Below are 23,784 nucleotides of genomic sequence, written 5' to 3'. Positions count from 1 at the left end.
GATTTATGATTTGTAGTGCATAGACTTTAGCGATATGCGTTACCATGCGGCAAGTAGCGAATCAGGCTATGCATTTGACACATTGAAAGCTATCATTTTGAGAGCGTTCATTCAGTATGTTTTGTTAAAATAATTTCGCAAGTTTCGCTTAAAACCTATATCCGCCTTTTTTAATAGATCTTTTAAAAATTTTGTTTTAGTCAGTGAATCAGCTGTCAACCAACACGCAATAATAAAGACATTCTCCTTTCTTATTATTGTTGCAACAATCTCATACCGCAACAACAAATGAACTTTTTTCATGTTGGTAAACATTGCCACATTATCAAATAACAATTAGGGAAAGTGTACCAGTTATGGCTATAGTGGTCCCCTATTTGGCCATATGTGTTTTCTCGAAAAATTTAACTTTTTGAATATTTTTGAATGCTTCAACATCAATATTTATTTGATATCAAACCACTTAAACACACAAAATGATTAAAAATTTAATGATAATCGAATTAACACGTATGACGAAATAGGGAACCATTATGTCCATAACTGGTACCCTATCAAACAAATTTAATTTTGTGTTTAAAATAACTGATTAATCACGAGCTAAAAAGCACATTTTTTTTTCTTTCAATCCGCAAAAGTTGGGACAAACGATTGTGAGCGTGCTTGTTGTGCGTCTTTTTCGATGATTTGATTCACTGGTTAAGCCTAACATTTTTTTCACCCCATTGTATTGGAATTTTTCTTACAACACTCAATACTTACAGGTGTAATATACACCAATCCTGTGCAGAATCCAATCGTGGATAAAATAAGTGCCAGATGCCAATATTTTCGCTTTGGGAAGGCATCCCAAAATGCAGTTATTATTGCTCTGATGAAAAAAAAAACGAAAAGAAAATCTCGTTATTACAAATGTTTGCATTCAATTTATTGTGCTATCCAAACTTACCCATGTAAGGCTACTGCCGAGCCTACGCCCAACACAAACAACATGAAGAAGAATAACACGGAAAACAGCTAAATGGAGTATAGAATAGTATTTGAAAATAATTATCAAACCTGTAAAAATTGAAATACTTACCTGTGGTACAATGTCAAATTTAGCGATGGCATCGGGATATGAGATAAATGCTAAGCCTGTGCCACTTTTGACCACTTTGGAAATGTCTTCAATTCCAAGATTGTGAGCGAGATTTCCTAATATGCTGAAAATTGTCATGCCTCCTAATAAACTAGTAAATGTGTCCAGGGTTGTCACGATCATTGCATCTCTGGAAATAAGATGAAATTAGTTCATTTCTTGTAAAAATACTATGTTTTATAATTAACATTACGTTGGAAAAGGAGCATTAGTAAGGACTATACACATTTCTTAGAATCTATTTTAATTTTGAAATGCTACATGATTTTTTTTGTGTAATACAGGGCCTTTGAGTATATTCAAGTCAGAATTTTAATGATAGGCGATTTTAAACCTGTTTCAAACTCATGAGTTTTTCTTGGAATTACTGTAGACATTCGTTCACAAGTTCTTCCAAATGCCTCTCCTGGCACGGATATCGAAATTCATCAGTTTTTTTTTAGGTGTAACTAAAGTAAAACGGATAACGTCATGAATCGTCTAGGAATACAGTAATTTTAAAGTTCTTAGTAGTTTCATAAAAAAAATTGCACAAAAATGCCTCCATTAAGTTCTCTAGATCTTGAAAAAAAAATCCTTTAGTCAATCCATCTGGGATTGCCTGGAATTCCTCCCGTCTGAAATAATATATAGGGAAAGTGTACCAGTTATGGCCATAGTGGTTCCCTATTTGGCCATATGTACAATTTCGATAACTTCCTCATTTTTAATCTTTTCGAATGTTTTAACATCAAGTTATATCGTATATCTAACTCCTGATATACATAAAAAAATTTGAAATGTGGAATTATTCAAATTAACACGTATGGCGAAATAGGGAACCACTATGTCCATAACTGGTACACTTACCCTAGGCATTCTTCAAAATATTCCATAGGAATCATTTCTTTGCCGCTGTTTTTCGCAATAGGGTTCTAAAGCCCTGTTCTAATTTTAGTACCAATCGCTTAAGTTTAGTCCAAAAACACATGTTTACTTAATTTTTAAATGCTTTTCGTTGGTTTTATTTCAAAAAACATTTTTTTACGATTTTTGAGATTTTGTCACACCCATTGGTTTCAACTCAAATTTAGTGAACGTCAAACATGATCAAAAGTGTCAAGGTACATAATTAGAACCTTGTTTAAACTTAAAGTTTAAATATATTATAGTCGTTATTTGAGTTGGAGAAATTGATTAAGTAGTTGCAAGAACATGCTGTTTCGTATTATTAAACAAAAACAAGAATTCGTTAAAAATTTCAGGACCCAATTCAACCAATTTTGATCCTGTATAAAAGCAACAGTAATTCTTTCTTAAAAAATTTCTCCAGGGATTCTCGAGAATCGAAATTGAAATCGAAAAAACTCCCGGATCGCGCGTCTTTGATCGTATCTTGTAGACCATCTAGACACCTGTATGATGAGGTAAAAATAGTTGTAGAGACTCTTCGTTACTAAGCAGTTGGATACCAATGGCAAGAGTAGCACCAAGCAGCGCACGTAATGAATCTCCCCTAGCGCGCGCTTTTAGAATTTTCGTGAACCTCCGTCTAGCGCAGCACACTGCGTTGAAAGGCAGTTTGGTTGGAGACTCGTTAGTTCATTTGTGTTCTTCTGGGAATTATGTAACGCTAAGTGCCACTCGCTAGATGGTTCACTCTGTCGAGGCTGGTTCTCTGTAACAATGTTCAAGGCTGCTGCATTAGGGTGGGGCTAATTTCCAAAAATCTTCCGTAGTCAGGATTTACAAAGTGGAAAATAATCATCGGTCCCAAAATAACATCCTGTGAAATAATGAGAATTTTTGGTGAAGGTTTAGAGGTGGCGCAAAGGGCGTAATTGCAGTTTTCCCATTTTAGTGAACTCTGAAAAATTTTGGTATGCTTTTCAGCTTGTTTTGGTGATTTCAGGACCCTTAAGGGCAAAAAATCACCTCAAAATTGCGATATCTCCACTCTTGTAGATGCTATTTGAGGAAATATATTTTATGCATGCGAATTTTGGCCCTTGAATAGGTTATGCTGACTGACTACTATGAACCCGAATAAGCATTTTAATAGCTGAGGAGGATTCCTATGCTAGTAGAATGGAACAAAGAGCAAAGAAGAATGAGAGAAAGAACACAGAAGAATGTAAGGTGGGGAGGGAGGTGATATCTTGAGTGTAACTGAGGAATCTTGAAAAATCTCGATTTTACGCAATGTAGAAAAATTCCAGTAGAAAACGATGATAATATTGAGTTCTTAATATTTTCTACTTCAGAAATATTTCGAGCAATTTTTCTTCAAGTAGGGGAAGAGCACCAATTTTTGACCCATCTCTAGTTTTCAACCCATGCATACGATTTTAGATTACTCTTTATGGAAAAATTGCAGTAACGGCTAAAATGTCATCAACTCCATATGCGAAGTTTCATCATTATTCTCCTGGTAGATATAAATAAATGCATGTCAATAAATACACTTCACTGCTTTAGTTCAATAATCGTTTGATTGTTTTTTTCCTGAATGTTGATAGCAATTTATGGAAAGGGATCGTTGCAAAATATACATCCTGGAGATTTGGTTTTATTCGAGAGGTTTTCAACCTTTATTTCTTGCACCCTATAGAAGCTCGTGCACTGATTTGAATTTTGACTACCGACTTTTTCCTTCTGCTGTTGTGTATATACATCGATTTCAAATATAGGTGTAGAACGATGTATTGCAACTGCATTTGTTTGTCCGAAGCTATGTTGAAGGTGTTGTGGCGAAAGTGAAGTATTGGAAGCCCAAATTTATTTCTGAAATGGCATCATAATCCAGAAATTCCTGTGGGAATTCTAAGAGGAACTGTTGTTGCTAGAGAGCAGAAATCGTTTATGGATTTACCTAATAAGGATATATCGTGCAGGTCAAAATCCGTACACCTAAGAAATGAATCTAAACCCTTCCACTTCATATAAAACGCCTTTTATTTGTATGAAGTGTACGGATTTTGAGCCTCTATAGCCCCTCCTCTGTTTTTTTTTCATTTTATAAAAGCAATTGCTGGATTTATATTAAACAGACATTCTAAAATACTAAATTAGTGTTAAACTTGCATATAATCACATCTCATACATCCAACCGAGACATTTTCACGGTTCCGCAGTTCAATCTAATATAATATAATCAGTTAAACCCTCCCACCTGTTTCACCCACCCCACCTTACATTCTTCTGTGTTCTTGTTCTTTCTCTCATTCTTCTTTGCTCTTTGTTCCATTCTACTAGCATAGAAATCCTCCTCAGCTATTCATATGCTTATACGGGTTCATAGTAATCAGTAAGCGTAACCTATTCAAGGGCCAAAAATCGCATGCATAAATATATTTCATCAAATATCATCTAAAGGAGTGGAGATATCGCAATTTTGAGGTGATTTTTTGCCTTTGAGGGTCCTGAAATCACCAAAACAAGCTGAAAAGCATACCAAAATTTTTCAGAGTTCACTAAAATGGGAAAACTGCAATTACGCCCTTTGCGCCACCTCTAAACCTTCACCAAAAATTCTCATTTTTTCACAGGATGTTATTTTGGGACCGATGATTATTTTCCACTTTGTAAATCCAGACTACGGAAGATTTTTGGAAATAAGCCCCACCCTACTGCTGCATGTGTTAAAGTGCTATGTGCAATAGTCTCTCCTCGGAGTAATACCATCAGGTGGTTCTGAAGAGAAATGAGTCTGAGTCCAAGAGTAATGTACCGTAAAATGGGGTGTTAAGGGATGAAAAAAAAATTCCACTTAAAATTCGAACAACTTCTAGTATGCCAATAATTGAACAAAATACAATCCTACCATTCTCCCGGCGTGTATATCAAAAGCCAATTACAATGAAGACGATCCTATGGCAGATTTCTGAGATAATCATAAAAATGTGTGATTTTTGACGAAAATGCAAAATGGGGTGTTAAGGGATTTGAGCATTGTATATAAAACTATATTTCGCTAACAGCAAAAAACATATTATTTTGGTCAACATCGTTGATGTGTCCCTTCAACTCTAAAGGTCTTGGTAAATCTAAAGATGATATTACTTCAACATAATTCAAGTTGGAACTTCTGAAAACGCTAACCATTTTATTTTAACTGCTAAATCTCTCATACCTATTGATTCTATTTTCAAGCAAGCTATCAGTGCATCGCACAATTGTCTTGAGAAGATTTTTATACTTATATGCAGCATTCGTATTCTAGAACAGTGCAGAGCAATCTTGTCATGACTTGTCAAAAGAAGGATAATTTCAACAAGCTTTAAGTGTGAATAGGGTAAGTGTCCAATTTGCCTTTTAAATAAAGCAACGGATTTGCATGTAACACCCAGTGGCATGATCGGGAAAAATCCTAACGAAAAGTTTCCAATACAGAGCGGAAATCGCTCACACTATATATTTTCCAAAAAAAGCTCGGAAATAACCTTATACTATAATTGTTTATCTAGGACCTAGGTAATACTTAAAAGAATTAATAGCTCCAAAACCATTTCAAATAAGATAATCATTCCTATATGCAAACTTTTCTCTAATGTAATGGAACAACTTTTGAAAATATTATCATAAAAAACCCAACATTAATCAGTTTTTATTTAGTTTTTCCAGCCAATTTTACTAAATTTTGAAATAAGTCATATTTGGTGATATTTAGTGACTTACTAAATAGATCCCTTAACTTTACATTGCAGTTCAACTTCACGGAGCAACTCAAAACTATATTGAAATATATTACGGCATAAATTTAATGAGTTTAGTTACTTAGAAAAGTTATAATAGATAATTCCTTAACACCTCACTTATTTTCAAAACGAGACTTTTTTCATAAAAGTTTCCAAAAATTGAAACCCAGGCATAATTTTATGAAGTTTTTGCCTGTACTATGATCTCAATTAAATTTCCTTATCTTCTACCTTACTCGCGAATTTTTCTCAAATATATTTCATGGTTTTGTAGATAAATGTATTTAGCCCATAAAATTCGAGCAAAAATGTTTTGAAAGGTATTCAAACTCTAGAAACCACAATACTTGATATTAATAGACAGCTCCTATTACATAATGCAGTTCACGATCCTCTGAACAAATAGAGCATTTTAGATGACTCATATATCGACTTTCTAGGTTTCTGTGATTTGTCGAACTTGATTGAGAAGTTCAATTCCTTAAAACCCCACGAGTCCTTAACACCCCAGTTTACGGTATGTGTTTTCTGTGAACCTCAATTCAGAGCATGGGTAGATTTCAGGTCGAAGGTGTTGCGACATCACACCCGCATTTCTTGAATTATCTTCTCTCGGTTCGGGTTGCTGATCATCGTCTAATAAAAAGCATGATGCACAAATGCAAAAATGATCAAATTATCAGAAAAGCTCTCATTAAATGCTTGAGTAGTAGAGAAGCAGACCCTACCAGTTGGGACGTAAATTCAGAAAAAGGATGATTACACTGCGGAACACGTTTTTGTCTCAAGCATCAAAATACCGTTATTTACTTCATTAAAGATTGCTGAATCCATTGCCGTTTTCAGAAATATCATATCACATCTAGTTTTTGAGATATTGGCTGTTGAAAATGCTAAATTTGACTATTTCAGCCAACTTGTATGCAAGTTTGTCAGCTTGTATGGCAATTTATTTGTTTAATTTGCCTCAGAACTCAAACCTCATGTGTTTAGCAATACTTATAAACAAATTTTTGAATTTGTTTATCGGCAAATCGGTCTATTTTGCTCGAAGTAAGAGGGAGCATGGAGAAGAAAGCAATGAATACTAGATGGATAGGTACCGTAAGGGAACGGCGAGTGAAATTGGATTAGATGTTGAAGAGGGCATACCATATGAAACAGTATTACTTGAAACGTCCTTCCTTGTGGCTAACGTCCCCTATGGGAACGGCTTGGGTGTGTTTTGAGAATGACACTACCAAGACAGCCTTAGACAAAGTTCAAAAGAAGGAAAACCCTTTTTAAAAATGCAATTGAAATGCTCATAAACACTCTGAAGCATGAAGAACAGCCGATATTTATTTATAAGAATGCAACACTTCAATTGAAACAAAAAAAAAAATACATGTGAGATGTAAATGTGAAATCTATGAAGGACAACCGATGTTTAGAAGAAGGAATAATCGTTGATACAAGTGACTACAACAGTATAAAATCACTATAATGTATAACTCCAAAAGAACAGCTAATGTTTAATAGGAGGACAAATCTCTATTGAAAATGTATCAAATAAAAAGCTAATAATAATTACTCTATGCTTTGGAGTGCACCATAATAACAACCGACGTTCAGAAAATAATAGCCTTAATACAAATTATTGCTTCAAACGGTAGTTCAAAAAAAAAAATAGCTATCATTTAGAAGAAGGAAAAACTTCACATGAGAAGGGAGAAATTTGTGGTCAAAATGTTAACAACTGAGTGTACTATAATCTTTTCAACGGTAAAATTTGGACCTTTCGTCCGTTCGACCTTTTGTCCATTCAACCTTTAATCCATTCAACTTTTTGTCAATTCGACTTTTTATCCATACGACCTTTTTTACATTTGACCTTTTGTCCATTCGACTATTTGTCCATTCGTCCTTTTGTCCATACGACCTTTTGTCCCTTCGACCTTTTGTCCATTCGACTTTTTCTCCTTCGACCTTTTGTCTTACAACCGTATAGAGGAAGTATATAGCTTTCATTTGAACAAAACAAAATTGGCGGCCATTTTGAATTTGGTCGTCATCTTGCATTTTGTCAGAAAAAACAATTTCTCATCATTTGCACACCGCTGGTTTTGAATTCTGAGCTCACCATTAGAAACCTGGGAAAAAAATGAGTGAGATAGGCTACAAAAACTATGTGAGCAATAATATTTACCCTATGAAATAAACGATTTTCTAAATCGTGTTCTACGTTTTGACGTATATGACGAGTGCAATCAATGCAACCATCATTTTTTGTACAACAAAGAAACAAGTTTTCTTCAACAATCGTTGGCGTTTGCTTCGAGTCAAGTGAAGAATAAGAGTTAAGTTAAAAAATGTGGCGACCATCTTGGATTTTGACGCCATCTTGATTTTAAATATTAGACTGAGTTTTTCACCTTGTTAGCACTCAACATGTTGATTTTCTAGGCTACCACTAAAAACAGGTTACGTACACTCTTCGTCTTATTCTTTTTTTCCATGGCATTACATCCCTACTGGAACCGAGCCTGTTTCTCAGCTCCAACCAACATTTATTTAAAATTATTGTTTTCTCGGGCCCGAGCGTCGCAGTTAATATGTGAATAGTGCGCTGTGTTCATAAAAATCGTAAGAATGCAGCGCCACACTAAAAAACTGATTTCAAAATGCCAACTGATCAACTCGCCGATGCGCGTCGCGAGTCTCACTGGCGCGATCCGGTTTGGTAGCGATGCGACAATATTTTCCTAAAGGAAGACCTGAATCGGGTTGGGGTTGAAACTGTGATTCAGAACGGGTTGCGCAAGTTCCAACCTGGTTCAAAAACGTTTGTTTGAGTAATTTCAGGTTAGTTTCGTTGGCGCTCCTGTTTATGGCGCCCTGACCGGGATCACGGTCAGTTTGAGCGCGCACCTGATTTGACGTTTCCAAATGTAAACAAGCAACAATGAAGTACTCAAAAGTGAGTTCATTCCACTCAATTCCGGGGGTTGGTGCGTTAACCTAATTTTGAGTTGATGGGGAAGTTGTTTTCATTTGCAGCCATGCGAAAAAATACCTACTAGCTAAGTTCTTTTCACTCAACCGGCAGATCAAATAACTCAACTTTCAGTACTATGCCACTTACTCAAATTTGAGGTAACGCACAAAGGTTCGGTTTTTGGGTTGTTTTGCTCTTCGCTCTCTGACAACAATAGAAGGAGCGAATGAAACAGGGAGAGAAAAATAACTCAAAAGTAAGTTAAAAAATACTTAAATATGGGTTTTCCGTTTTCTCCTTGCAATGCAGGGGTGGAATCGAAAAACTGTTGCAAAATCCCCACGCTGATACCCATAGGGTTGAACAAACTGTGCTGCATCTCGAATCATTTTTCAAAATGTGGTGAGTATCCATGTTTTCAAAAATTTGTAAGAAAATCAGGAGTGCATATAAACAAAATCTGAAAGCGTTAATATTCATTAAAAATGATTGTCTTTCGAAGAAAAAAAAAACAAAAACTGGGGGTTAGATCTGACGGAAATGGTCTATTAGTTCTTTGAAGAGGTAATCTTAGCGTCACGTTATTCCGAAGGGATCGGGGCTGCACATTTATGTTGACTTGCTCCAACAGGGCAGGGCAATCTATGTGTCCTTGCAGAATATCGGCAATAAACAAAGCTTTAGCTGTATCTCTGTGGACGGACAGGGGTTCCAGGCGAATAAGTTGGCAACGGCTTTCATAGCTCGGCAGCCGATAGGAATCCGACCACGGAAGTCTTCGTAGTGCAAATCTCAAAAATCTCCTTTGAACGGATTCAACTCTTTCGACTCCATTGTTGTAGTGAGGCGTCCAAACTACCGAGCAGTACTCTAAGACGGAACGAGACAGGGAGCAGTAGAGCGATTGAAGACAGTATATATCCGAGAAATGTTTAAGCCCTAGAATTTTGGAAGCTTTGTCAACGACAAACGAGATGTGCTGCTTAAAGGAGTGTTGGATATCCAATCCCAGATGTGACAGCAAAAGTAGGCGACTGGTAGTCTCACAAACCGACGAACAGATGACGACCGGTCAGGTACGATTGAAACCATTGCAAAAGACTGCCGTTGATTCCCAGTCTATCTAGCTTTGCAATAGCTATGCGGTGATTTAATTTATCTAAAGCAGCTATCAAATCCGTATTAATAACTTCTGTTTGCGCACGTTCAGACATGCTGTTCGTCATTTTCATAAAGTATCGTCTTGAGCGGCAGCAACATCCATGTGAGAAAATAGTGAAATTAAACAGCTGAGAAGCAGACTTTGTTCCGATGTGGACGAACTGTCAAAACTCGGAGTATAATTTTGAGGTTGAAAAATTTGGCAGCCATCTTGAAATTCAACACCATCTTTGCTTTAAACAGTTGAAAGAATTTATTTTTTTGCCATCAGGGCTAATCATGTTAAATTACGATGTCTCCGTTGAAAAAAAAAACAATCCGATTCTTTCAAACGGTTTTTCTGACAAAATTCAAGATGGCGGCCGAGTTAAAAAGGCAGCCAAAATTGGTTTAGCTTCAAATGAAAGCTATATCTTTCCTATATACAATGCTACTAAGTTTGCTATGTGTCCCGAAAAAATATGATTTATCAAAAAATGGGCTTTTTTGCAAACTGTTTTGTTAGCTGACGTACGAAGGGGTCCACTAATATGAGAAAACCGAAAGGACCACCCTTTAGTTTAAACTGGAGGTGTTTTTGTTCTTGAGACAGAACAGTATTCCGTAGTAACTGGTCAAAAACTTTAGTCAAACCGTTATTGCTTTTGAAGTCGTGATTAGAAAAATCAATCAAAAATATATGATGAAATTCAAGTTATGCGTGCTGTGAAAATTTTTTTTATATCACTCTATAAATAACTGAAATCTAAGCCTTAATTGACAATACCTTACGGAAAATTGAAAAAGTTGCAAATGTTTTTTTTCCAATACTGTAAATGGTGCAATCAAATTCTATTTGGAAACATCCATTTTAAAAGAACTGTAATATTCATATCTGATGAAAAAATGTGCAGTACAAAAATTACTTCGCTAGGCTTTAGTAAACAGAGGGAACAAGTGTCCCAATAATAACAAATAGTACTTACTAGAAAATTTGGGCCGATCTTATATTTTCAAAAAAGGTCCTTTAATGTGGGGCGTCAATGGTATAAATACAGAATTTTATTTAATTTTTCCGACATCATTTATCTTGTATTAATACATTGTGCTCAAAGGGGGGTAAAGTGTAACCCAATTGGGTTACGTCTAATAAGACATTCCAATGGGAGAACGAAATTTTGAGTACTATTTAACGCAAATTAGAATCATTTCGTAATGTGTGATCTAGAAAAACATGTTTACTTGAGTGCCTGTGCAGAAATCTCGTCAAATTGTGATTTCCCTGCATATTGAAATGTGTGAATAAGTGAAAGTGAAATGCATCAAGGAAAGGGGAACAAAGTGCATAAATTAAATAAACGTTTGTCAAAATTCTTAACTTTACTTTCAAGTAAACCTGAATAGAATGCTACAGATCAACTTCAAACAAGCTGCTTTGCTTCGAAAATATCCTTCTATCCGAAGTTCTGATTATTTGGGCCCCCTCTTCAATTCAATTTTTTGATCAGGTAAAACCAAGAATAAATTAGTATTTTAATTATGTTTATCTATCGTTCGTGTTAGAAAGATATCAAACATAAAATGAAATAAGTTTTTTCATCTATTAAGGCGTATATAAAACATATTTTTGAAGTTCTGATTAGAAACGATCTCATTCATTAAGCCTGAACTATAAGCAACATTGGAGTTAGTTTATGTTTGATGAATAAAAACATCGAATAAAATGATAGTCCTTACCTATATATGTTGTGATGAAAATTATTGTAAGACGAGAACATTATTATACTTCCCATGCCTACAGAGAGCGAAAAGAACAACTGTGTAGTAGCAGAGTACCATACCTAGTAGATGAGATACATTTCAAAGAATTACATATTTGGCGCATAAGTTAGTCACATTTGGTTGGTAATTGCAAGGATGATAAGCTAATTATTTGTTGAACAATTGCCTTTGTTAGACAGGACCAGTCCACCTACCTATAGGAGTTGTGTTTAAAATTGTTATATGATGAATACATTATGACCGGTCCCATTCCAACTGCTAGTGAGAAAAAGCACTGAACCACTGCTTCCTTCCACACCTGGTACGATGTTGTGAGAAGCATTTATTCAAATTATGTGCTTGAGATATCATTAGGTCAGTTTCAGCTAATTGGCGATAATTCAGTGCAAACAGTCACTTACCTTAGGATTAAGTAATTCGCCCCACTGTGGTTTGATGAAAAAGATTACTCCGTCGACGGCTCCTTCAAGCGTAAGTGCACGAACTAAAATGATGATAAGCACAACATATGGGAAAATCGCCAAAAAGTAGGCTACCTTTCCAGAGCTTTTCACGCCACGCACGAGCACTAAGAAGATAACCACCCAAGCCAGCAACAGCCAAAGCGTAAGCTTCCAATCGGGAGCCCCTATACCGTCGTCGATGCTGTCTTTTTCTTTGAGCACTATATCTCTGAAAAACGCGAAATTATTTTAATAATGCTGTTTCTAAATTCACTAATAGAACTGCATGCTACATAAATTGTGATAAACTACTAGATAGATACCGGGATAAAATCAGGTGAATTCGATTGTTAGCCCCCCTCGTTTTAACAAGAAGAAACATTTCACCCCTCGTAACGCTCACTTAACCTTCCTAATACATTAAGAAAAAGTTACACATTATCAAAAATGACCCATGACTTTGAAACGCTCTCAAAAATCCATTTTTGAACCGATTTTCATTCTATTATCTTTATACGAAATATATAAAACCGGAGAATGAAACCCTGGACATTTGTGTAAGTATGGCCACTCTGGACACAAGGACACCTGGAACCCGTTTCAGAAGGAACTGGTACATATCATATCCAGACAGTAGCGCAACCAGGATTTGGTTCTGGGGGGATTCTAGAAACATGAAGGTAACTAGTAGATGAAAAACCGAATTTAGTACTATACCATTTAATTCCACTAAAGTTTGTATCCTTTGACAGATACGCGTATTTCGAGCTCAACTGTAAGGCCGTCTTCAGTGTCGTGTACTAGACTCGACTCGAAGGCAATGTGTTTTAGGTGATTTTTTTTAATAAAATAAATCAAATGGTGGAAATTAGGTATAATTTCTCCTTACCATGCATACAGGGTGTCCCAGAAAGTATGGGCATGACTTCACCATACTGCCATTTCAAGACTAGTAAACAGTGATAATAAAAATCTGATTTATACACATTTGATTACTGTACCAAACAAGAGTAGATTGCGATTTTTTAATAAATAATTTAATTATTAAAGTGTTGATTACGTAACATTTTGTTGAGGCATCTCTTATCAGTCTTGCACAAATCACGTTATTTTTGAGCGACTTTGTTTCACAAAATTTGTTCTATGTCAGAAAGTGCGTATTATAAACATCTGCAAAAAATATATTTATCAGCGACGACATGATTATTGATCGGACTATCACTTATTCAAATTGAAGTTTTAAACTTAAGCATCTAAAATTTGTATTAGCACCAAAAATCCGATTCCAGCCGTGGTCGATTTGAAAATGGTCAAAAAATAAATTCTTTTATTTAGATAAGAACATGAATAAATCAAAAATTAAAGTTGCCTATCCAAGAGAATAGGGATTAACCTTTCGTAGATCTGAAATGTATTATTTTTATTACTATTTAAAATACCTGAAGAATTATAACTTTTTTTATTTCGAATTTTACAATTTTTTCAAGTTTTCGCTAACAAAGCCAAATGAAATTTCAATCAAAAAATTATGTGAAATATCCTTGATACAATGTACTTAAAGTCACCACGTAGAAAGATTTTGATAAAAAACATATTTTACTAGTTATTTTTCAACAAAAACGAAATGTAGGATCTGTACCGACCAGATAAGAATTGATTTTCTAAAATTAAAATTTAACGATTATTGATTCAAATATATTTATCACAGATGCTGGTTGAAATGGAGCGTCTGTCCACCAAGGAGGTGCGGCTCAAACAGCGTCTGTTCTGCCATCCAGCGGCTGAGTATGAAATGCTGTATCATGTCAGCTACACCTAAGGTGGCAGCAATCACCATCGTGATGTAGGGATCGCGACCCTGGTAAGGTAGCATATCGAATTTCTTAGCTACCACGAAAAATGGAGAAAGGATAAATAACGAACGATATTTTCGGCAACCGACCTGGCAACAAAATAAGGACTATGATTGGAAACTCGGTATCTGGAATGTCAGGACGTTAAATGAAGCCGGACGAGTGAGTCTTTTGGCTCGTGAATTGCAGAAGGTAGGAGTGAGCGTGGCTAGGAAGTAAGATGACCTAGAACTGGAGAACGTGAATTCAGGGCGATGGATCCCGTCGCCAACACAGCTATCAAATACAACGTCTACCATGTGGCAGCGATAAGGCAGAGCATGGTGTCGGATTCATAGTGATCTGAAAACAGATGAAGCGAGTTATGAGGTGGAAACCGTTTAATGAACGAATCTGCGTATTGAGGTTACGGGGCAAATTCTTCAACTACAGTCTGATCAACATCTATGCGCCGACAAACGATAAACCCGACGACACGAAGGATGCGTTTTATGATTGTTTCGACAAGACCTACGGAGAGTGCCCAAAACATGACGTAAAAGTTGTTATCGGGGATGCCAACGCTCAGGTCGGAAGAGAGGATTTTTTTCCGCCCAATAATTGGTACGGAGAGCCTTCACTCTGCCACCAATGACAACGGCCTAAGAGGGGTGGTCATCAGCAGCATCTATCCGAAAGCACACCTGGATGCACCCAAATGGCGAGCTCTGCAACCAAATAGACCACGTTTTGGTTAACGGCCGACATTTCTCGGATGTCATCGATGTTAGGTCCAAACATCGATTCTGATCACTATCTCGTTGTTAGTACAATTCGTGCACGGTTGTCTACCGCGGAGAACACAAGAACACAGCGACCGTTGCGTTTCAATATCCAGCGCTTATCAACAGAAGGTGTAGCAGACGAGTTTCGCCGGAAGCTTGATGAGCGGACAAGGGGATATAACGTAGGCGACAACCTCAACAATTTGTGGGAGTCACATCCAGCACAGCAGTGCGAGAGGTGATAGGTACAGCTCAGAGACGACCCAGAAATTATTGGTTTGATGAGGAGTGCCAGAATGTGACGGATGAGAAGAATGCTGCCAGAAGCCGTATGTTAGTGTCTGGTATCAGGCAGAATAGAGAGCGGTACAAGGAAGCAAGAGCAGCCAAGAAACGAATTCACCGCAGAAAGAAAAAGCAGTATGAAGAAGATATTATTATTGAGGCGTAAAACAGCATGGAACAAAATGATATGCGGAGATTTTACGAAACTGTCAATGGCGTACGGAGAAAAACAGCGCCGTCTCCCGTCATGTGCAATGATCTTGATGGTAACTTGCTGACAGACAAAATATTGGTGGCTGCCAGGTGGAAACAACACTTCGAGCAATTGTTGAACGGAGAAAACACGAGCGCGTCTGAGAACAGATTAATCATCAGCAATGATGGACAAGCTATGGAGCCCCCGGTGCTAGATGAGGTTAGAAGAGCGATCAAGGAGTTGAAGAACTGTAAGGCTGCTGGAAAAGACGAGCTCCCGGTTGAACTTTTCAAGCACGGTAGTGAGCAGCTGTACGAAATACTACACCGTACTCTGTTAAGGATATGGGAGGAAGACAAATTGCCTGCTAGCTGGCTGGAGGGCCTCATCTGTCCTCTGTATAAGAAAGGGCACAGATTGGAGTGCGCCAATTACCGAGGAATAACGCTCCTCAATTCGGCGTACAAAATAATGTCGCGTATTCTGTTCAACAGATTGAGACCGCTCGAGGAGTCTTTCGTCGGCGAATGCCAAGCTGGTTTTCGTGAGGGCCGATAAACGACGGATCAAATATTTACCTTGCGACAAATCCTTGATAAGTTCCGGGAATACAACTTGCAGACTCACCATCTGTTCATTGATTTCAAGGCGGCGTACGATTCAGTAAAGAGAAATGAGTTTGACAGATAATGATAGAACTCGGTTTTCTGGCGAAACTGATTAGACTGATTCGTGCAACGTTGGATGGGTTGAAATCAAGTGTGCGGGTTGCGGATGGGACTTCAACCTCCTTCGTAACCTTAGATGGATTGAAGCAAGCAGATGCGCTTTCAAACCTTTGTTTAACATTGCTCTCGAAGGAGCTATTTGCAGAGCGGGCGTGCAAAGAAGCGGTACCATCGTCACCCGGTCGCGTATGCTCCTGGGTTTTGCGGACGATATCGATATAATCGGAATTGATCGTCGAGCCGTAGAAGAGGCATTCGTGCCTTTTAAAAGGGAGACAGCGAGGATTGGACTTACCGTCCACACCAGCAAAACAAAGTACATGATCACTTGTAGACAGCGTGGTTCCAATCGTGACGTTGGTAGTGAAGTGGTGCTGGGTGGTGAAAACTTTGAAGTAGTGGAAGAATTTGTGTATCTTGGTACTTTAGTGACGTGCGATAATGATGTTACCCGCGAGGTGAAAAGGCGTCTTGCAGCTGCGAATAGGGCTTTTTACGGGCTCCGAAACCAGATTAAGTCCCGTAGCCTGCAGACGAAAAGAAAATTCGCGCTATATAGGACACTAATCCTTCCGGTTGCTCTATACGTCCATGAATCCTGACGTTAAAAGAGGTTGACCGGAAAGCGTTTGGAGTTTTTCAGCGTAAAGTACTGCGAACAATACTCGGCGGTAAACAAGAAAATGGCATCTGGCGGCGTTGCATGAATCATGAGTTGTACCAAGTAGAGTTACTGTGCACGTGCTGTAGCCTTAGGTGCAGGAGCCTCATTGCTTGCAACCACACGGGAGTGCTGTATATTGTGAGACCTTTTTTAGTGCGCCTCATTTTTCTTGAGATGTGTCTCACTGCGGTCTCATGCGCTCCGTCACATGTGCTGTTCAAAATTCAGCGCAATAATTGAAGTGATTACAAAAGTTTTCAACGAGGTTCGAATTGTAACTTTTGGATCGCGAGTCTTCGACCACATCATATAGGCCATCTAGACACCTGCATAATGAGGCGAAAATAGTTGTAGATGCTCTTCGTTACTAAGCAGTTGTTTCACAACTTGAAGACCGTTGGTGAGCCGTGGCGCCGAGCAGCGCATGAGACGAGTCTCCCCGAGAGCACATTATCTAGCGCGCGCTTTTAGAATTTTCGTGAGCCTCCACCTAGCGCAGCACACTAGGATTCCGATGCGCTGAGAGACGGTTTGGTTGGAGGCTCGTCAGTACATTTATGTGCTCCTGAGAAATATGTAACTCTAGTACCAAGTATATAAAGAAGTGGATATTATCAAGCTCATGAAACACGGCAGGCTGCGTTGGGCTGGTCACGTGGTACGAATGCCGGAAGAACGACAAGCAAAAATAATATTCAGTAGAGAGTCCGGACGAGGTCGCGCACACGTTGGCTTTTTGCAGTTGAAGAGGACGTATGGGCCCGTTCAGGGCGACTGGAAGCGATTGGCTCAGGACCGAGCCCAGTGGAGAAGAATTATCCTTTCGGCGTAGATTCAACGTAGCGGATTGTAGCCCATCAAGTATCAAGTAAGCTGGTTGAAACAGCCTATAGAATAATACAAAAATATAGAAATGTTTGATTGTTCGGAAAACTACTATGATTTTCATTATCTAAGTCGTGCCCATACTTTCTGGGACACTCTATAGTACGAATGAATTAAACACGATTACAATACATTTGCGTGATACCATTCAATCGTTCTTTATCTGTGTTGCTCGTAAAATATGTTTTCAAGGTTATCTAAAATACGAATTGGCGCAGCAATCCCGTTTGCATGTGTATATCGTGTGGCAGGTTCGAAGATACATTATGCTCTGGGAAGTCGAGAAAACTCCCCACTTGAAAAGATCTCCAATCCATTGGATTTGAACCCATGTTCCTAAGCTTGGTCTTGCTGAAAAAGTACGTGTTTATCGCTACGGCTATCTTGGCCGCACAATATAACATTATTATATTCGAATACCCGTAGCCATTTCGATTACGCCAAATTAGGAAAATTTTCTCGAGGGATTCCATCAGGAATTCGTCCAGGGATCCTTTACTTCACGAATTTTTGAGGGATTCCTTCAGGAAGTCCTTAAGGAAAATCGCTGCGAGAATTACTCTAAGCAATCTTCCATGGATTTACCTTAGAAATTTCTCAGAGGATTCCTTTAAGAATTTCTCTAGAAATTTCTTCAAAGATTAAGCATGGAATCTTCTTCCAGGAATTAATCAGAAAATACTCTAAGAATTTCACCAGGGATTCCTCTAGGAAAATCCCTTCATGGATTCCACCAGGTACTTCTCCAGCGATTTCTCCATGGATTTCTTCACGGATTATCCAGAAATATCTTTGTGAGGATTTATTTAGGGATTCTGTGAAAACCTGAATTCCATCTATAAATCACCCAACATGTAGCGCTGCTTATTCACATGGACTAGCTTATATGCGTGACTGCGGTGGACTGACTCGGGTGCGTACGCGAATGGATAACACTAGACTGATCCAAACCGTAGACCGGCTCATACGACATAGATTCCTGCAGGGATTCCATCAGCAATTAACCCAGGTAATTTTTCAAAGATCCCTTCATCAAATAACGCAGGTTGATTGATTCGGCAACTTACTCAGGCAACCTTTCGGAGATTCTTACAGGAATATCTCCAGGGATTCCTCTAGAGATTTGCCCATCAATTTCTCCAGGAATTCCTCCATCGATTTCTTCGAGTATTCATCCTGAGACTCCAGCAAGATTTTTTTCAAAGGATTTTTTAAAGAATCTTCCAGGGATTAGGCAAGGATTCGTCAAAGAATCTCCCAGATATTCTTCTAGTGATTAATCTAAGGGTTATTTCATATAACACTACAGAGATTATTCCATATTTAATCCAGAGGAGATCATACAGCGATCTCTAGAGATTACTGTAAAGATTTCTTCATAAAATTTTTCTAGAGGTTCCTCCAAGGATGGCTCAAAGAATTTCTTCAGCGATTCCTCCAAGAATTTTTCCAGGGGCTTTTCAAAAACTTCTTCAGTAGAGGAGTTTGTCGAGCAATTTCTGGCAAAATTCTTGGAGGAATCTGTGGAGGCATTCTTAGGTTAATTTCTGATTATTTCTTGGAGGAATTTATGATGATTCCAGCAGAAATTATTGAGAAATAGCAGGAGTAGCTCTTTAAGATCCCTGGTGGAATTCCTGGATAAAGCCAATATTTTTTGTTAAGATTTTCGTGGTGCCCTGGAGAAGTATCTGGTAACATATCTGGAGGAAGCTCTATAGGAATATCATAAGAAAACGCTTGAATATTTCTTGAATAAATCTCTGAAGCACCTTGAGCAATCCTTCGAATTGTTGCTTGAAAAGTTTCCGGAGCTTCTGGAGGAATCAGTCGCAAAATCTCTAGAAAAATCCTTGTAGAAATTTTCCTGCAGAAAGTCCTGGAATAATATTTGGAGGAATCCCTAGAGGACCTGTCAGCTGGAGGAATTGCTGATCAAAAGATCTCCTTGGAGGAATTCTCGGAGGAATCTCTGACGAAATCACAGTGAAAATTATTTTGAAGGAATTTGTGGTACAATCCTTGGAGGAATTTTTGAAAGAATTCCTGAAGAAATCTCTGGAAGAATGTCTGGAGAAATGTCTGGTGGAAACATTGGAGATATTTCGTGAGGAACTCTTGATGGAATCTCTGGAGGTTTTACTGAAGGAATCCTGGAGCCATATTAACTGATCTCAAAATATAAATAATGACTTGTAGAATGTTGCAGATTTGTTACATTATTTTTTTTTCTAATTGACTTGTAGAATGTGGCAGATTTGTTACATTATCTTTTTTTTCTAATTTGGTTTATGCTTATGGGTAAGGGTATTCCGAAATAATAACGTTATTCTTTGCGGCAAAAATAGCCGTAGCGGTAAACTCGCAGCTTTTTAGCAAGACCAACATGGGTTCAAATCCCATCGGTCGGAGATCTTTTCGAGTTGGGAGTTTTCTCGACTTTTCAGAGCATGTATCTTCAAACCTGCCACACGATACACACATGCAAAAATGTTCAATCGGCAAAGATAGCTCTTAGTAAATAACTGTAAAATTTATCATAGGAAAGCTGAGAAGCGGGCTCTGTCCTGGTTGAGACGGAACGTCAGGAACTATATGACTATATGACGTTCTGTCCTCAACACACCCTACCGAAACCGGTTCCGGAATTTTCCGACCAAGTCCGGCCAAATCTGCTTGTTGGTACCTTTGGTGCTCTGAATGTTTGAAAAATCATTAAATTTGAACCGTCGTACCATACATGCGTATGAACTTGTGGACATGATATGTACCAGTTCCTTCTGAAACAGGTTCCAGGTGCCCTTGTGCTCTTGTGTCCAGAGCAGGGTTTCATTTTCAGGTTTCATATATTTCATATAAAGCTAAAAGAATGAAAATCGGTTCGAAAATGGATTTTTGAGAGCGTTTCAAAGTCATGGGTCATTTTTGTCCCTATAGCATAATGTGTAACCCTTTCTTAATGCATTAGGAAGGTAAATTAAGAATAAAAATCAACCCATTTGGCTTTTGTGGAAAATGTGTTGGTTCAGTTGACACCAATATGTAAAAATTTAAATCACCTACGAAGAATGCTTCAATACTGTAGAAAAAGTACTTCAAAATTCACATACTTACAGGAAATATATTTGAGAACTGCTCACTTTCTGTCCGGATGTACTGTTGCTATCCCGCATTTCATTGACAACCAGTGATGAGTCTACACAATTATCAGCCCAATTATCTTTACAAGTGGCCCACGGTAATTCGGATGCAAACGATGCAAAAATGTAATGCAGAGTAAGTGCAATCAACGAAACGTAGTAGCTAACCACAGAAGTAGTGCCGACAAGTTGCCCAATGCCGATTCCTGAAATCATAAAAAAAAAAGTTGTATGGAAATGTATTCAAGTAAAATTCAAATCTGCACTTTTATCCGCAATTACACATTTTCTCGTATGTTCTTTTTGTCGTAAAAATGGGATCAGTATATTTTTTTTTATTTCGGCATTATGATGACCATTCTCGAATCTTCGGTTAAGTACTGTACTAACGATTTCGAACTCACTACGAAAAACTTTGATTGATGATGTTGGTAAATGACCGTGAGCGAACCTAAATTCTTCGTAAAACGACATCTTTGAAGTTTATAGTATTTTGCAAGTAGGTAGGACATACCAACTTAAAATAATTAATTAATGGTACTTGATAAACCAAAAATGGCTAGATTCTGTACATTTATTTTTGATAATATGTAAAAAAATCAATTTTGTGTCGTAAGTATTAAAAATGTTAAAAATCTTAAAACTTCTGTCTGTTTCAAAATTAGTGTTGACTGTGCATATTGTTCCAAAATTCAAACAGTAATAACTTCTTGAAATTTAAGCGGATTTCCATTTTTTCTGCTGTTTTCGAAAGAAAATAGGATCCTAAATTTTTTGATAAAAACTTGTTTTTATTAAATAACACGAAAGAGCGTGTTCTTGCCACTATTTTGGCATTTTTTCTGCTCAAATAACGTCTATATCATACTTAAACCCTTAAACTTCAATTTAAAAAATGGGTACAAATTTGACACTTTCCACCATGTTTGACATTCACTTATTCGACAAAAAACGCCACGTGGGCTGAACTTTTTAACATTGGGGTTGTTCCTATTTGTAATTTTGGAATGGACACGGAAAACAAAACACACCCAAAATATGAGTTTAAGCCAAGAAAAATCTCAAAACCGTTAAAAATGGTTCTTGAGCTTGAATGAAGGACATTTAAAAATCAAGTAAATCGGTGTTTCTGGCCTAAACTTAAGCGTTTGGTACTAAAATTAGGACATGGCTTTATGACCCTATTGTACCGTAAAACGGGACATCTTTGATAATGCGGGTAATATTGATAGCTAATCAGCTTAATCAGCTAAGCAAAAGTAAGGAGTATTGGTATGATACTTCATGTAAAAGCTATTTTCGTTGGGATTGAGAGCATTTGAGGCTTTATAATTATATTTGAAAAATTGATACTAGTAGGTGGCCCTTTCGATTTTATCAAATTGGTGGACCCTTCGTACTGAATAAAAAACTGAGTAAGATAGGCACAACTAGGTAAGTAATGATATTTACCCTATCAAATGAACGATTTTCTAAAAAATGCCATCTACGATTTTGACGTATATGACGGTGCAAACATCGTTTTTTGTACATGAACATGAGCATGAGCATAAATGACCGTACAATTCGTCGTTGCTACTCCATAATTGACCAGAGCAATCGAAGTTGCACAGGGATTTAGTGAATGGGGCTTGGGATTAGCTTACCATTCTTCAATGTGCACAAATCGAGAGCTCAAACTTTAGAAGTCAATAACGGCGCCGGCTACGTCCTTACGGTCATCTGGGAAGGGAAGGAATGTTAGATAGACAACCGTTGGTTTTAGAGACCGAAGAATCTTCTGCATCTCCATAGTTGTCATGGAAAGGATATTGGGTTAGTGGGATAAGATAAGGATCTGGGAGTCATCTTTAGTTGATGATGCGATCCTTGATATATTCACGCCTGACCGGATTCGCGATATTATTCGATAAATGAATTGTATGCCGAACAAGTGTTCGTGCAAACATCGTTTTTTGTACAACAAAGAAACAAGTTTTCAATTGTTGGAATTTTATAATAAGAGTACTTATTTAAGTAAAACAAATCTGGTGGCCATCTTGGATTTTGATATCAATTTGATTTTGAGTAGTATTTGTTTTTTTGGGCACTCAGCATGTTGAATTTCGAGGCTAAAAACAGGTTACGTGTACTCTTCTTCTAATTCTTCTTTGTTTCTGGCGTTTCGGTCCTATTATTTATTTATTTATTTGGTTTTACATTCACTTCTTTCTGGCGTTACGTCCCCACTGGGACAGAGCCTACTTCTCAGCTTAGTGTTCTTATGAGCACTTCCACAGTTATTAACTGAGAGCTTATTTTGCCAATGACCATTTTTGCATGTGTATATCGTGTGGCAGGTACGAAGAGACTCTATGCCCTGGGATGTCGAGAAAATTTCCAACCCGAAAAGATCCTCGACCGGTGGGATTCGAACCCACGACCCTCAGCTTGGTCTTGCTGAAACGCGCAGCTATTACCGCTATGGCTATCTGGGCCCCATTTTACATCAATTATCTTGATAAAACCTCGCCAACAATATTTCGCTAACTTACTCGGTTCATGGCCGCTTCTTTCCATCCTCGACTGCGACCCACGCTCTTCAGGTCCTGGTGCACCTGGTCAATCCACCTAGCTCGCTGCGCCCCACGCCTTCTTGTTCCGACCGGATTCGTAGCGAACACCATCTTTACAGGGTTGTTGTCCGGCATTGTTGCAACATGCCCTGCCCAGCGTATCCTTCCAGCGATACTGGGTTCGCCGTAGAGTTGAGCGAGCTCATGGTTCATCCTGCGTCGCCACACGTCGTTCTCCTGCACGCCGCCGAAGATCGTCCTTAGCACTCGGCGTTCGAAAACCCCAAGAGGTTGCAAGTCCTCCTCGAGCATAGTCCACGTCTCATGCCCGTAGAGGACTACCGGTCTTACAAGCGTTTTGTACATCGTGCATTTGGTGCGGGGTGAATCTTTCTTGACCGCAGTTTTTTTTTCTGGAGCCCATAGTAGGCACGAATTCTACCGAAGATGAGCCTTTGTATTTCCTGACTAACATTGTTGTCAGCCGCCAGCAAGGATCCGAGGTAGACGAACTCGTCCCCGTCTATCGTAACACTGCTTCCTAGGCGGGCCCTG

General features: G+C 38.1%; 1 protein-coding gene across 2 annotated transcripts in view; it reads right to left on the bottom strand.

The window, feature by feature from the left end:
- The window catches only part of LOC5570613 (sodium-dependent nutrient amino acid transporter 1), a 57,788-nt gene that overhangs the window by 4,902 nt on the left and 29,102 nt on the right, over nt 1-23,784 (bottom strand). Inside the window, exons 4-9 of one of the 2 annotated variants that reach the window (XM_021850739.1) lie at nt 20,649-20,880; nt 12,118-12,388; nt 11,911-12,014; nt 1,082-1,271; nt 950-1,017; nt 763-871 (exon numbers count right to left, since the gene is read on the bottom strand). In XM_021850739.1, the coding sequence (XP_021706431.1) occupies nt 763-871; nt 950-1,017; nt 1,082-1,271; nt 11,911-12,014; nt 12,118-12,388; nt 20,649-20,880 (974 nt within the window). Of the gene's footprint in view, nt 1-762; nt 872-949; nt 1,018-1,081; nt 1,272-11,671; nt 11,776-11,910; nt 12,015-12,117; nt 12,389-20,648; nt 20,881-23,784 lie in introns of both variants that reach the window. The other variant, XM_021850734.1, reaches the window with a different exon arrangement.

Source organism: Aedes aegypti, chromosome 1 (assembly GCF_002204515.2).
Source record: "Aedes aegypti strain LVP_AGWG chromosome 1, AaegL5.0 Primary Assembly, whole genome shotgun sequence".
Taxonomy (NCBI): domain Eukaryota; kingdom Metazoa; phylum Arthropoda; class Insecta; order Diptera; family Culicidae; genus Aedes; species Aedes aegypti.
Note: the sequence above shows the minus strand (reverse complement) of the source record. Positions and strands in the feature narration are given on the sequence as shown.